Source organism: Somniosus microcephalus, chromosome 9 (genome assembly GCF_052327205.1).
Source record: "Somniosus microcephalus isolate GS21.2 chromosome 9, FLI_Smic_1.0, whole genome shotgun sequence".
Classification (NCBI taxonomy): domain Eukaryota; kingdom Metazoa; phylum Chordata; class Chondrichthyes; order Squaliformes; family Somniosidae; genus Somniosus; species Somniosus microcephalus.
In genome coordinates, this window is record NC_140995.1 from 42,124,931 (window position 1) to 42,141,531 (window position 16,601).

The 16,601-nt window shown below is 46.3% G+C and overlaps 1 protein-coding gene across 1 annotated transcript in view; it reads left to right on the plus strand.

The window, feature by feature from the left end:
• The window catches only part of LOC147112354 (isoaspartyl peptidase/L-asparaginase), a 594,372-nt gene that overhangs the window by 261,889 nt on the left and 315,882 nt on the right, over window positions 1-16,601 (plus strand). Inside the window, exon 2 of the mRNA XM_085996534.1 lies at window positions 14,405-14,568. Coding sequence (XP_085852660.1) covers window positions 14,405-14,568 — 164 coding nt within the window. The remainder of the gene's footprint in view (window positions 1-14,404; window positions 14,569-16,601) is intronic.

Sequence of the window (16,601 nt, forward strand, 5' to 3'; positions counted from 1 at the left end):
AATGACCTTCCCTCTATCATAAGGTCAGAAGTGGGAATGTTCGCTGATGATTGCACAGTGTTCAGTTCCATTCGCAACTCGTCAGATAATGAAGCAGTCTGTGCCCGCATGCAGCAAGACTTGGATAACATTCAGGCTTGAGCTGATAAGTGGCAAGTAACATTCGCACAACACAAGTACCGGGCAATGATTATCTCCAACAAGAGAGAGTCTAACCACCACCCCTTTACATTCAACGGCATTACCATCACCGAATCCCCCACCATCAACATCCTGGGGGTCACCATTGACCAGAAATTTAACTGGACAAGCCACATAAATACTGTGGCTACAAGAGCAGGTTAGAGGCTGGATATTCTGCAGTGAGTGTCTTACCTCCTGACTCCCCAAAGCCTTTCCACCATCTACAAGGCACAAGCCAGTTGTGTCATGGAATACTCTCCACTTGCCTGTATAAGTGCAGCTCCAACAACACTCAAGTAGATCGACACCATCCAGGACAAAGCAGCCTGCTTGATTGGCACTCCATTCACCACCTTAAACATTCACTCCCAGCACACCGTGGCTGCACTGTGTACCATCTACAAGATGCACTGCAGTGACTCGCCAAGGCTTCTTCAACGGCACCTCCCAAACCCGCAACCATTACCACCTAGAAGGACAAGGGCAGCAGGCACATAGGAACATCACCACCTCCAAGTTCCCCTCCAAGTCACACACCACCCTGACTTGGAAATATATCGCTGTTCCTTTATCGTCGCTGGGCCAAAATCCTGGAACTCCCTCCCTGACAGCACTATGGGAGTATCTTCACCACACGGACTGCTGCGGTTCAATAAGGCGGTTCACCACCACCTTCTCAAGGGCAATTAGGGATGGGCAATAAATGCTGGCCTTGCCAGCGACGCCCACATCCCAGGAATGAATTTTTAAAATGGCAGGCCGCTGCCTGACCTGCAGAATTTGTGACACTTTCATTCCAATTTGTGGCCTACCAAAGCCCTCAATGGCCTCCATGGAAAATAGCTGTTCCACTCTCTTCTCTGCAGGGTTCAAAAGTCAAAGGGGTTGAGATCACTGTTCAATTGAGCTTCTTGTTTGCTTGTTCTTTGCCATCATTTTCACACGGCATTTATTACAGATTGCACAGTGTTCCTAAAGTACTAAAGTTTTTAAATTCCCATCATTGTTTTCAAATCACTCCATGGCCTCGCCCCACCTTATCTCTGTAAACTCCTCCAGCCTGACAACCCTCTGAGATCTCTGTGCTCTTCTGATTCTGGCCTCTTGCGTATCCCCGATTTTCATCGCTCCACCATTGGTGGCCGTGCCTTCAGCTGCCTCGGCCCTAAGCTCTGGAATTCCCTCCCTGAACCTCTCTGCCTCTCTACCTCTCTCTTGTTGTTGTTGTTGAAGGCATGTGTTTCGGAACCAAAAACCCAGTTTTCTGCATTATATCTAGAGTTGGATCTGCTTCTGCCACTCTGAAACCTGGGCGGGGGGAGGGGGAGCAATTTTAACCTGACCCACCCATCGGGAAACTGATGGGATCGGGTGCAACGCTAATTTTACACCCCGCCCAATTTTACTCTCTGCTGAAGTCAATATCGGGCAGGGTGTAAAACTGCCGTTCCACCCGATCCCGTGGGATTCCATCCCGGCAAGTCAGGTTAAAATTGTTGGTCGAGAGATAAATACTGCCCCAGAACACCTAGGAGAATTCCCCAGCTCTTTTTCAAAATAGTGCCATGGAAACGTTTTCCTATTCGGAGGAAGGGTCAGCAACCTGAAATGTTAACTGTTTCTCTCTCCACAGATGCTGCCTGACCTGCTGAGTGTTTTCAGCATTTTCTGTTTTATTTCAGATTTCCAGCATCCGTAGTATTTTGATCTTATGTTAAAATTACCCCAATGATTTATGTGTGCCACCATTTTGTACCGCTCTCCACCAGCGGCTATAGCACTAGGTTAATTTGTAAAGATCAGCGGGGCTCATTTTGAGGCTCTTAAATTCACTAATCAGTTTGGTTTTAATTTGTGTGTGATTGTCCTTCGAGGGTGGTGCAGCATGATACCAGGGCTAAAAGGATTGAATTATGAGGAGAGATTGCATAGACTAGGTTTTTATTCCCTTGGGTATAGAAGATTAAGGGGTGATTCAACTGAGATGAATAAGATGATTAAAGGATTTGATATGATAGATAGAGAGAAACTATTTCCTCTGGTGGGGGGAGTCCAGAACAAGGGGGCATAACCTTAAAATTAGAGCTAGGCTGTTCAGGGCTGATGTCAGGAAGCACTTCTTCACACAAAGGATAGTGGAAATCTGGAACTCTCTCCCCCGAAAAGCTGTTGAGGCTGGGGGGTCAATTGAAAATGTTAAAACTGAGGTTGATAGATTTTTGTTAGGCAAGGGTATTAGGGGTTGGGGAAGGAAGGTGGGTAAATGGAGATAAGATTCAGATCAGCCATGATCCAATTGAATGGCGGTACAGGCTGGAGGGGCTGAATGGCCTCCTCCTGTTCCTATTAGTCTGCTCACTTTGTTGCTGATAGATTTCTAGCTTTTATATGTAATTGCCGCTATTAAAACCTTGATCATCCAAAGGAAAGCTCAAACCCAATGTTCCTACAGAAAATAACTTTGTCAAGTGTTGTAGTCCATTAGCTGAATGCAGTTGAATCTAAGGTAAAGTCACATTCCTCTCACGATCAGCTGTTCCTCGGCAGTATTGAGCCGACTTTCCCAGGCTTCAGCTGCACTGTTCTCAGTCTTGTTACATATCCTTTTTTCATAGAATCATACAGCGCAGAAGGAGGCCATTCTGCCCATTTTGCCTGTGCCAGCTCTTTGAAAGAGCTCTCCAATTAGTCCCAATCACCCCTGTTCTTTCCCCATAGCCCTGCAATTTATTTTCCTTTTCAAGTATTTATCCCTTTTGAAAGTTACTGTTCAATCTGCTTTCACCATCCTTTCTGGCAGTGCATTCCAGATCATAACAATCTGCTGTGTAAAGAAATTCTCATCTCCCCTCTGATTCTTTTGCCAATTATCTTATATCTGTGTCCTCTGGTTACCGACCCTTCATCTGGTGTAAATAGTTTCTCCCTATCTACTCTATCAAAACTCTATTAAATCTCCCCTTAACCTTCTCTGCTCTAAGGAGAACTATACCAACTTCTCTAGGCTTTCCACGTTAACTCAAGTCCCTTATCCCTGGCATCATTCTGGTAAATCTCCTCTGCACCCTCTCTAAGGCCTTGACACCCTACCTATAAAGGTGTAGCACAGTATTTTTTCTAAAGAAAGAAAGAACTTGCACTTATATAGTGCCTATCATGACCTCAGGATAGCCCAATGCATTTTACAGCCAATTAATTACTTTTTGAAGCATAGTAACTGTCGTGATGCAGGAAACACGGCAGCCAATTTACGCATAGCAAGATTCCACAAAGACCAATGTGATAAGGGGGCACATGCTGAACTTTAAATTGGCAATTGCCAACAAGAAGAAGAGTCAGCAATGTGATAATGACCAGCTAATCTGTTTCAGTGATGTTGGTTGAGCGATAACTATTGGCCCAGAACACCTGTGAGAATTCCTCAGCTCTCCTTCAAAATAGTGCCTTGGGATCTTTTATGTTCATCTGAGAGGGCAGACGGGGCTTCGGTTTAACATCTCATCTGAAAGGCAGCACCTCCAACAGTGCAGCACGCCCTCAGTACTGCACTGGTGTGTTCTCCTAGATTCTGTGCTCAAGTCTCAGGAGTTTTTTTTTATTCGTTTATGGGATCTGGGCATCACTGGCAATGCCAGCATTTATTGCCCATCCCTAGTTGCCCTTGAGCCACTTTCTTGAACCGCTGCAATCCGTGTGGTGATGGTACTCCCACAGTGCTGTTCGGTAAGGAGTTCCAGGATTTTGACCCAGCGACGATGAAGGATCGGCGATATACTTCTAAGTCAGGATGGTGGGTGACTTGGAGAGGAACTTGGAGGTGGTGGTGTTCCCATGCACCTACTGCCCTTGTCCTTCTAGGTGGAAGAGGTCCCGGGTTTGGGAGGTGCTGCCGAAGAAGCTTTGGCAAGTTGCTGCATTGCATCTTGTAGATGGTACACACTGCAGCCACGGTATGCCAGTGGTGGAGGGAGTGAATGTTTAAGGTGGTGGATGGGGTGCCAATCAAGCAGGCTGCTTTGTCCTGGATGGTGTAGAGCTTCTTGAGTGTTGTTGGAGCTGCACTCATCCAGGCAAGTGGAGAGTATTCCATCACACTCCTTGTAGATGGTGGAAAGGATTTGGGGAGTCAGGAGGTGAGACACTTACTGCAGAATATCTAGCCTCTGACAGTATTTATGTGGCTGGTCCAGTTAAGTTTCTGGTTAATGATGACCCCCAGGATGTTGATAGTGGGGGATTCGGCGATGGTAATGCCATTGAATGTCAAGGGGAGGTGGTTAGACTCTCACTTGTTGGAGATAGTCATTGCCTGGCACTTCTGTGGTGCGAATGTTACCTGCCGCTTATCAGCCCAAGCCTGAACGTCGTCCAGGTCTTGTTGCATGCGGGCATGGTCTGCTTCATTATCTGTGGAGTTGTGAATGGCGCTGAACACTGTGCAGTCATCAGCGAACATCCCCATTTCTGACCTTATGTTGAAGGGAAGGTCATTAATGAAGCAGCTGAAGATGGTTGGGCCTAGGGCACTGCCCTGAGGAACTCCTGCAGTGATGTCCTGGGGCTGTGATGATTGACCTTCAACCACCACAACCATCTTCCTTTGTGCTAGGTGTTGTGTCCGTGTATAATAAGACACAGACTGCAGGAGAATGGTACAACAGGTGTTTACTAAACGTGGCTCTCACTGGAACTGATCTGTACAGATTACTGCTCAGTGCTATATATAGGTGTGGTCACTGCCAGTACTGCAGTATACATGAGCTGTAAAAGATAGTTCCCCCCTTAAAGGTATATACATTACAATTCCTCCCCTTTTAGATTAACAGTACCATAACACACATTTAACAATTAAATATCAAACTAATTACAATTAACACTTTTAACATGCAACATTAGCTGAAAATAGTCTATTTATATATTCAGTCTTTGGGGAGGCTTCCTGATCCTTTCTGGATAGCGCCTTTCCCGAGTGTCTTGCTCTTGGTGCGGAGGCGATTCTGGCCCCCTGTCGTCGGTTGGTTCATCAGCTTCCGATGCTACTGTTTCTGGGGTAGATGCGACCTGTACGTCGGGTTCATCACCAGGTACGTATGGGCGAGGCATGGGGTTGACTTGTTCCTGTGACTCTAGGATCTGGTCAGCATGGCATCTCATGATGCTCTCCCCAACGTCCATTGTGTACATTAGTGGGCCCTGCCGTGTGCATATCGTTCCTGGCTGCCATTTTTCTGTTCGGTAGTCGCGGGCCAAGACTGGTTGCCCTACATTGAAGCTCCTTGTTGGCTTCTCATGGATGTGCTGGAATTTCTTACTCTCAACATCTCTTCGTACATTTGGTCTGAGAAAATCCAGGCGAGATCTTAACCTTCGGTTAAAGAACATCATGGCTGGGGCCTGGTTGGTGACTGCATGTGTCGCATTCCGGTAGGCGAACAGGAAATTGTCCACCTTGTGCTGCAGCAGAATGTTGTCATTGTACATAGCCTTTATTGCCTTCTTAAAGGTTTGTACGAACCTCTCAGCCAATCCATTTGTGGCTGGATGATACGGGGCGGATGTGTAATGCCTTACCCCACTCTTTTTCAAGAACCTCCGGAACTCTTCGGACACAAACTGTGGTCCGTTGTCGGAGCAAATCTGTTCTGGCAAGCCATTCCTGGCAAAAATGGTCCGTAGGACTGCAATAGTTTTCTCCGTGATGGTGGAGGACATTTTGATGACCTCAGGCCATTTCGAGTGCACATCCACGGCTATTAAAAACATTGAGTCCATGAATGGACCAGCAAAATCAATATGCACCCGTTGCCATGGAGAGGAGGGCCACTCCCATGGGTGTAGAGGGGCCTGTGGTGCTGCATTTTGGACTTTCTGGCATCCTGAGCAGCTCTTAGTCAGGTCCTTGATTTGTTTATCGATTCCCGGCCACCACACATAAGCCCTGGCTAGGCTTTTCATTTTTACCCCTCCCAGATGACCCTCATGAAGCTCATTGAGCACTCTATCCCTTAACTTGGGTGGAATTACCACTTGGGATCCACACATCAAGGTCCCCCGGCACACTGACAGCTGTTCTCTCCTTGTCGAGAATGCTGGCAACAGTGAGTCGCCATGTGCTGGCCATCCCTTCACCGTCAAATCATATACCCGAGACAGTGTCGGATCATTTCGGGTTTCCTTTTTGATACACGCGTTAGTTACCGGTAGGTATTCAACTATAGTCGAATGGAATATTTCGACAGGATCCACTGCTGGTGCTTCCTCTGCAGTAGGCAGTGGCAGGCGTGATAGCCCATCAGCATTTCCATGCTGTTTCGTGCCCTTATATTCAATCTCATAGTGGTGCGCCCCTAGAAAAAGTGACCATCTTTGTAGTCGTTGCGCAGTCATCACCGGAACGCCCTTCTTCGGATTAAAAATGGAGACAAGAGGCTGGTGATCAGTCAGCAAGGTGAATTTCTGCCCGTGAAGATAGTGATTTAACTTTTTCACTCCCCACACTAGGCTGAGGGCTTACTTGTCAATCTGGGCGTAGTTACGTTCGGCTGAGGTTAGTGATCGTGACGCAAAGGCTATTGGCCTCTCTGAGCCATCCGAGAATTTGTGCAACAGCATCGCTCCAATGCCGTAGGGTGACGCATCACATGCCAACCGAATTGGTAATGCTGGGTTGTAATGGGCCAATACCTCTTTCGATGTGATTAGTGTTTTGCTATTCTGGAAAGCTCGTCTACATTCGTCACTCCACTTCCATAGCACCCCAGTTTGCAGTAGGGTGTTCAGTGGGTGTAGTACTGTAGACAAATTTGGCAAGAACTTATGGTAGTAGTTTACCAGCCCGAGGAACGACCTCAGTTGTGACGTATTTTCCGGTGCTGGAGCCTTGACTACTGCCTCAATCTTCTCTGGGGACTTATGTAACCCCACTTTATCAATAACGTGGCCACAATACGAGATCTGTTTTCTAAAAAACTCGCATTTGGGGCGGTTAGCTCGGAGCCCATATTCCTGCAATCTAGTGAGCACCTGCTCCAGGTTGGCAAGGTGATCACTGTCATTTTCGCCCGTGACCAGGATGTCGTCCAAATAACACTGGGTCCCTGGGATCACTTGCAGGACTTGTTCCATTGCCCTCTGCCAAATAGCCGGAGTTGATGCTACCCCGAATACCAGCCGGTTGTATTGGTAGAGACCTTTATGAGTGTTGCTTGTGAGGTATTTTTTTGATGCTTCCTCTACCTCCATTTGCAGATACGCCTGGGCCAGATCAATCTTAGTGAAGTGTTTCCCTCCAGATAGCGAGGCGAAAATATCTTCAATCCGCAGAAGTGGATATTGTACGGTGTGAAGGACCGGGTTCACTGTTACCTTAAAGTCCCCACAGATGCGAACCTTCCTTGGTTCCCCAGGCGTGCTGCTCAACGACTTTTTCATCACAGGGATGATGGGTATAGCCCACTCGCTCCAGTCTACCTTGGACAGTACACCTGAATGTTCCAGACTCTCCAGCTCTGCTTCGACGGCTGGGCGGATCGCATAAGGTACCGGTCTGGCGTTAAAAGATTTTGCGCTTGCGTTTTCTTCAATTTTAATCATCGCTGTCATGCCTTTTAGTGTTCCGAGTCCTTGCTGGAACACTTCTTTCGCATCAGTTAGGATCTTTGACAGTCGCCCAGGTGTGACGTCGTCATCCTTTTTGTCAGCCACAGTCAGTGCCTGTATGGAATGCCAATCCAGTTGTATTTTCCGGATCCATTTACGTCCCAGTAATGGTGGTCCTCCATCTTGCAATACATACAGGTCTAGTTTTGGTGTTTCCTTACCGTTATATATAACGGTCACCCTTATTTTTCCTTTGGGGTAGACTTTTTGCCCCGTGTACGTCTTCAAAATAATTTTTGTGTCTCTCAAGGGTATGTGTGAGAATAGCCGCTCGTAGTCCCGTCGGTTTATGACTGTTAGGGCTGATCCTGTGTCCAATTCCATCTTTACCTGGACTCCTGCTATCTTGAGAGTGACCCAAATGGTTCGGTGATCCTCCGTTGTGATCACATTATGTAGTTTCAGACAACTCAGTTCCCTGCTTTCGGAGTTGTTATCACTCTTTTGTTCGTCTGAACTATTCTCCGTCATCTTATGTACCTTCTTGTACTTTCCTTTGGTAGGTTTCTTATCACTGGTTTTCTTTCCCGACCTGCAGACTCGTGCTATGTGTTCTACTTTTCCACACTGTCTGCACACTTTCTCTTTGAACCAGCAATCATTCTGGTCGTGTGTTGTTCTGCCGCAGCGATAGCACTTCTCTGTTCCATATGACATTTCGTTTGTGCCATATTCTTGCGGTCTTTGTTGTATCTCTGCAGCGCCCCGTGCTGCTGCTTCATATGATACCGCAATGCTGAAAGCCTTTTCCAGTGTAAGGTCCTTTTCAGACAAAAGCCGTTTCTGGGTTCCTTCACTTTGAAGCCCACACACAAACTTGTCCCTTAAGGTATCTGCCAGTCCCGCTCCAAACTGGCAGTGTTTCAATAGTTTGCGCAGTTCTGTTAAATAATCAGCATTGCTTTCATCCTTATGCTGGTTCCGTTTGTGAAACTTGAATCTTTCTGCTATCAGCAGCGGTGTGGGGTTTAAATGTTCCTGTAGTATCGTTACTATGTCTTCAAAACTCTTTTCCATTGGCTTCGTTGGGGTTACTAGATTTCGTAATGAACCATACGTCTTTGCACCCATTAAATTTAACAATACCGACGCTTTCTTGTCATCTGACACCTCATTTGCCTTGCAGTATACCTCTCTTCGTTCGACATATGTAGTCCAATCTTCGACTTCATTGTCAAATGCGGTGATACTGCCACTCTTCGGCATTTTGGGTGTGGTTTAAAATGGCGTCTCCCAATGGCTTAAAATGGCGTCTCCCACGCTTTCCTTCCTCCCCCGCTGCTGCCAACGCCACTCCCGGCGGTTCTCGTGGCAATGGCGGCGCCCTGTAGGTTTTGCGCGCTTCTCCTGCGCTGCTGCCAACGCCGCTCTCGGCGGTCCTCATGGCAATGGCGGTGCCTCGCGGGTTTCTGCGCGTCTCTCTCTCCCTCTCTTCGACGCTGCTCGGCCCCTGAACACCGGCTGCGCCCTGTGTGCTCTGCCCTCTCTCTCTCTCCCCCGTCGACGCTGCTCGGCCCTTTGCTGTGCCGCTCAGTCGGGCTCTAGCCCGCCGCTGTCCGGGAAGGGTCTGCGCACTACCTGTTGCCAGCCTGTTTCACTGGACCACCTCGACTGGAAAGCCAAGCCTGGCTCTCGACAGCCTCCCCCGCAATTCTCGAGTCTCTGCTGGATGACTGGGCGGTTGCCCGTGGTCAACGCCCGAGTCTCTGGCCTTGACCTCCAATCCACTGATCTCCAGGAACGAATCCCCGGGAGGTGATGCAGAGTTGCAGGTAGGTTCGAACTTGCCTTGTCGCCAATGTTGTGTCCGTGTATAATAAGACACAGACTGCAGGAGAACAGTACAACAGGTGTTTACTAAACGTGGCTCTCACTGGAACTGATCTGTACAGATTACTACTCAGTGCTATATACAGGTGTGGTCACTGCCGGTACTGCAGTATACATGAGCTGTAAAAGATAGTTCCCCCCTTAAAGGTATATACATTACACTAGGTATGACTCCAGCCAGTGGAGAATTTTCCCCCTGATTCCCATTGACTTCAGTTTTACTAGGGCTCCTTCATGCCAGACTCGGTCAAATGCTGGCTTGATATCAAGGGCAGTTAATCTCACCTTACCTCTGGAATTCAGCTCCTTTGTCCATGTTTGGACCAAGACTGTAATGAGGTCTGGAGCCGAGTGGTCTTGGCGGAACCCAAATTGGGCATCAGTGAGCAGGTTATTGGTGAGTAAGTGCCGCTTGTTAGCACAGTCGATGACACCTGTTAAGTCTGTGAATTATTTAGTTAATTAAAACAGACTAATGAGTAACAATAAAAACAGGTCTTTACTGGTTGGAGGTAGGGACTATACTGAATACAAGATTACTGCACAGTGCTTATATACCGGTGTGTTCACCCCCGGTATTACGTCTACAGCAGCCTGAGAAAGTAGTACATCTCTTAAGGTGGAACAGGCTTAAGCTCTCTTAAGGTGGAACAGGTTACATACACAACACTCCTCCCTTCTTAGCTTTATAGTCATCCCCCCCATTTAACATAACGTAATAACATATATACATATATAACTTCATGTTTAACGTAACATATCACAGATTCAGTCTCTGCGGAAAACAGTTCACAGATTCAATCTCTGTGGTGTAGTCGGTTCACGTTACTCATTCAATAGTCCTTTCATGGATTTAACAGCTTGAACTTCCGAACTGATTTGGCTCCGTTCGGAGGGACCACGTGTGTGATCTGGTAGAGGTGATAATGGTTCAGATGGGTCATCTTCTGTTTTTACTTTTCCTTTTCTGCTTCTTGGAGACTCTCTGGGCTCCATTGTCAGCTGCCACAGCTGCCAGCTGCATGCGCAGTTCCTCCTTCTCTTCCTCCTGTTTCCGTCGTAGAGCCAGCTTCTCCCGATGTTCCGTAGACTTTTGGTGCTCCTCCATGATTTCTGCACTTTGGGAGTCGAAGTTACAAGCTGGGCAGGACAGGACATCGTAATATTCGGTGTCGTCCACCAGGTCATGGTAATATTCGGTGTCGTCCTGAGCTAGACCAGTGAGAGGGTCGTCTATTTCCTCCATACCCAGCTGGACGTTAGCCAGCTCTTGTTCCAAATCCAGACATCTTTCCTGAAGAGACTTCTTCATGTGTACCTCTGCATCCAGCTTTTTCTGGGCTTTCAGCAAGTCGTTTACTAGTGACCTCATTTGTGATTTTAATACTTCAACTTCCTTTGGAGATTGATTGATCGGACTATGCAATCCCTCTACCGGAGCAGCTGTTTCAGCGGTCTGTTGTTCTACATTGACGTGAGTCAGCGTACTTTTGGCATCCAATGGCTGCTCTGTTGCAGTCGTTTCAGTCTGTGTCGTCACATCAGCCATCTCAATGACTTTTGAGAGCTCCGAACCCTTTTCCTTTGAAGATCGCAGCTCGTGTTCAAGTTTTTCCCATTTCAGAGTCTTGTCCCTCAGCATATGAAGGAGTTGGCTGACCGTTAACTCTTCTGACACCAGATTATGGCACGCACCTTCAGAACCTGAATCAGCTTTGATTCGTTCGGCCTCCTCGCGCAGATGGTTGGTGTGCTCCTGCTCCATTTTCTCCATCAGTTGCTTCTGTTGACTTTCCAGATTCTCCCACTCTGTAACAAAGAACTTTTTTATTTCATTCATCTCTTGCTCAAAACGGCGAATCATTTGTTCTAATTGCTGTTGTAGTTTGAAATGGAGTTGAGTTCGAGCCCAGTGTCCCTCAAAAATGTGCATATCAGTAGACTTGACAGACTCAGAATTCTCTGTTAAACTATGTTGTTGTTGCTCAGTGGAATTCTGTGCTGAAACTTTGTCTTTTGCACATGGGTTGGTCTTACCATCATCAGTTCTAGAGTCTGGGCTGATTATCTGCACCGAGTTCTCACTCTTTATGGCTTTTAGCGAATGCCAGTCCATATTTATGTTTCTAAACCACTCCCGGCCTAGTAGTGGTGGACCTCCCTCCGGTAGCACATATAAGTCCATTATTTGACTTCCTTCGCCCTTGTTGGCCACTGCAACCTTTATTGTCCCGATGGGGTACACTCTCTGCCCCGTGTAGGTTGTCAATATAATCTCCGTATCCTGTAGGGGAATATGTTGGAATAACCTTCTGTAATCTTTCTTATTCATGACCGACAATGCCGATCCAGTGTCCAATTCCATTTTTACTTGGACTCCTTCTATCTGAAGAGTAACCCAAATTGTCTGGAGGTCTGCACCCTTACCAACGTTGAGTACCCTTAAGCTAGCCAGTTCAATACTGCTTGCGTCTGAATCGGACTCCTGTTCGGCCACCTTGTGTACCTTTGCGTATTTCCCTTGCGGTGACTTCTTGTTGCTGGTCTTCTTCACTGACCTGCATACTCTAGCTATATGTCCAAGCCTACCACAAGTTCTACATTCTTGGTTTTTAAACCAACACTGGTTCTGATCATGCGTTGTCTTTCCACAACGATAACATTTGCCAGAACTCACACCCAATTTGTGTGCACTGAGCTCCGGTGACCGTAGCTGCATTACTGCCGTGCCTCTCGCTGCGGCTTCGTGTGCTGCTGCCATAGTGACCGCCTTCTCAAGCGTCAGCTCATTCTCCTCGAGCAGTCGCTTTTGTGTATCCTGTTTAAATAAACCACACACAAATTTGTCTCATAGTGCATCTGTCAGTCCCGTTCCAAACTGGCAATATTTCGCTAATTTACGCAATTCCAGCAAATATTCAGCATTGCTTTCATGCTGTAGCTGCCTTCTGTCATAAAATTTAAATCGTTCCGCTAGCATCAGCGGCGTGGGGTTTAGATGATCTTTCAGGACAGTAACAATCTCATCGAACGTCTTATCCGCCGGTTCATCTGGTGATAACAGGTGTTTCAATTGCCCGTATGTCTTCGCACCCATTAAATTTAATAATGTTAGAGCTTTATCTTGGTCACGAATTTTATTGGCCTTACAATAATTTTTTACTCTTTCAACATATATGGCCCAATCTTCGAGGTCACTATCAAAGGTGCTAATATTCCCGTGTTTAGGCATTGTAGATTTGCAATTTCTCAGATTTTATTTTCTTTACTTGTTATCAAAGATGGCGGCTTCCCGCTCTTGCCGTCGTCCTCCGCCCACAAAATGGCGGTTTTCCCGCGCTTGTCGGTCTTCACCCGTCCCCCGACGCCGTCTCCCTTCAGCCCCCGAGTGCGGCCCTTATCAGCGGATGCGATCGATGGCCCGGCTGCGCCTCGCACTTGAAAGCGGCCCGGCCCTTATCTGCCGATCGCTATCGCCCTATACCTCTCTCTTCCCCAGTCCTGTCTTCTACTCCGGTTCACAAGCTGATGGAGGCTTCAGGGTCCTAATGCCTGTCACTTCCAGTGGGGTGGTGAGTGGTGAGGTTTGAAACCTCTCTTCAACCGCCGTGGAATAACTGCCGCAGGGTAAGAACCTGACTCGTCGCCAGTGTTAAGTCTGTGAATTATTTAGTTAATTAAAACAGACTAATGAGTAACAATAAAAACAGGTCTTTACTGGTTGGAGGTAGGGACTATACTGAATACAAGATTACTGCACAGTGCTTATATACCGGTGTGTTCACCCCCGGTATTACGTCTACAGCAGCCTGAGAAAGTAGTACATCTCTTAAGGTGGAACAGGCTTAAGCTCTCTTAAGGTGGAACAGGTTACATACACAACAACACCTTCTATCACTTTGCTAATGATTGAGAGTAGACTGATGGGGCGGTAATTGGCCGGGTTGGATTTGTCCTGCTTTTTGTGGACAGGACATACCTGGGCAGTTTTCCACATTGTCGGATAGATGCCAGTGTTGTAGCTGCACTGGAACAGCTTGGCTAGAGGAGTGAGACATTCTTTAGGAAAGCTCTGATTTGGACAACATAGAGGCATACGTTAATAAGACCTGACTGCGACCACTCCTAAGGAAGCAGATCTCATTATTCCTAACAATAGTTGCTGCAAGGTATTTTGTTTCTGTTTCGATATTCTTTCATTCATAAAATCTGCAGTCAGGAAAAGCAGGACCCTAATGAGTACGCTGCTTCCATCAAATTGTTTCGCAGTGCTGTGCCAGGAGAATTTTTTTAGACTGAGAAAAACTCACATTGCAGTTATGGATTAAATCACAGATGTGACTGTAACATTATGGATTGTGTTACAATACATAATGGGCAGGTTAAGTTTATCTGTCACTGCACTGTCAGCTTCACAGGTTAGTTTAAAAGGAACGTGATACCACGTATCAAACCTTTAATCCGTCCGTGTTCAAAGTGACATTTAGCACCTTTATTGTAATGGTGTAGCACAGGGCTTTCCTTTGGCACTTCTGCAAAAACATCTACAAGGCTATTAGAAAACTATTACCCAGCTGGAATGAAAAAGCACTGAAAACAGGAGATGGCCATTAAACCTAATGCGTGTATGTGTGTGTATGTGACTATGCATATTGGATTAACACATGGTGGTGTTTGAACTAAGCCGATGTTGGCACTGATTTGTGTCGTCATCTCTCTTCCTCTTTGACAGACAGACCATGTCATGATTGCTGGTGAGGGTGCCAACAGGTTTGCCGAAAGCCTTGGCTTTGCGCAGGCTGCTACGACGGAGCTGGTGACCCCAAGCGCCAGAAAGGAATGGGAACTCTACCACAAGTACCAGCAGGCAGTCTCTAGCCTTTTTGATTCACAAGTGTAAGTCTATTTTAGTCTTTTAAAACAAGTACAACAGGCTGGAATTTACTGAAGAAATAACTGCGTCTGGACGACGCGTGCCGTTATTAATGTGTAAGTGAGCCAGCAACTTGTGGCGAGGAAGAGATACCCCATGAATTGCGAATCATCACAAGTTGTTAGACGATAAGCCTTTTAAAAATGGCCCTAAATCTCCCCATGAGTTTCATGAAGTTGCTGCATTTGCTGATTAAACTCACCACAGAACGTTAAGTCTACCAGTTAATAGCATAAGTACCCTTTAACGATGTGATAATTGTTAATGACTGCCAATCAACCACTCTTGTCCAGACAGTGAACAATTTAAACTGTGGCGTGTCATTCCTTCAGGTAATTAATTATTGTTAGAGATATTAAAAATTTCAAATTTTAAAATTCTACATTGTAGGAATTAACGAATTCCAACGAATAACAGAGATCGACACAAGAGAACAACTAAACAGGTCTTTACTCAACAGAGATGCCACGAGGACTGCCTGGGCAGCCCCGTGATTTGCGACGTGACGTCATCGCGCTTGCCCGCGTTTTCCCGCGCTCTTAAAGGGGCCACGTCCCGTACATGCAAACTCTATATACAAAACACAGTAATGCCTCACACAATGGTACAGGTTTAGGCTGGTGTTAGAACATCGTTAAAGAGAATTATATACAGTTAGCCAGAGTCATTCAGTGGTTCTGCCACAACATATCTTTTCTTACTTTTTCTTTCTGTCTCTTTTTTCGTTCTCTCTTAATCCGATCTTTCTTTCCCTCTCTTTATTTCTCTTTCTGTACCTGATTTAGCATTGAATTCACTCACTAATTCACCCTCTTTACCAATCATTCCTCTGTTTCTTCCTCAATCCTTAAATCTCATTTGTTAAGAAGATAGACTGCTGGTCCTGTCATTCACTCAGGTCCCAGATGTCCCATTGCCCTCACCGTGCTGTTATCAGCTCGCACTTCCAGCAAGTTACAGGGCAAAACAAACTGAGCTGAAGGTGAAAAAGTCTAACTCACATGGTATGAGATGCCCCACTCCAGCAAATTCCGGCCCATTGTTAGAATAAGTGGTTCAATCCTTTGTTTTAGTTCTTGCTCTTTTCCCAGTCAATATTTGAGATGTAAAAGTGAACATTTTTTATTTTGAGGCCCTTATGTTTATGACACCCCACCCGCTGCTAGGGCATATCCCTAGTCTGGTGAGGTTCTCCCATTGGAGGTGAGTGAAAATAGTGACCTACATCAACAAGGTTTTTTCATATTTAGCAGTGAAAGTGCTCCCCATTTCCCACCTCTCAGGGGTAGGGTTGCCAACTTTGGATCGACGTATTCCTGGTCATCATATGACCTGCCACCTTCAATCACCCCACCCAGTCAAACAGTCTTTTTATTCCCCCCCCCCCATCTCCAATATTTTATATAGCTAATAAGCTAAAGTGTTCAATGTAAAAAATGCACCATTTTTTTAATACCCTATAGTTTTTCTCCCTGGGTGCTGCTCACAGCAGTGTCCTGGAGATTAATCTTTAATTCCTGGAGACTCCAGGCCAATCCTGGAGGGTTGGCAACCCAATGCAAAGGTGTTTGCTGTGAGGATCTAGCTACTAACCAAAACTTGGGGTAAGGTGTTGTGCAAAGGAGCAGACTTGTGGTTGCACTGATCCATTATCCAGGCTTTATTTACCGCTTTGGCTGCTGTTAGTGAGGAAAAGACTAATTAAAGGCTGACTTTCAAGGTCTGCAAGGCATAGAATGATTACTTTACTCCCAACCAGAAGGTGATAACTGGAGCTTTCTGACCAAGTTGCTCAGTCAGACTTTCAGACACAGAACCTGAATCTCTCTGCCTCTGCCTTCAACCAGCTGGTTACAGAATGGCTTTCAAGATAATGATAGAGAAATGTGCAGTTCCATCTGCAGTATTTTACTTGAAGTGGTTGCAGAGAAAATGGAATGGGAGAAATACATTAAAGAAAACTGAGGGTGATAACGTATGAGATTAGATTGATCCA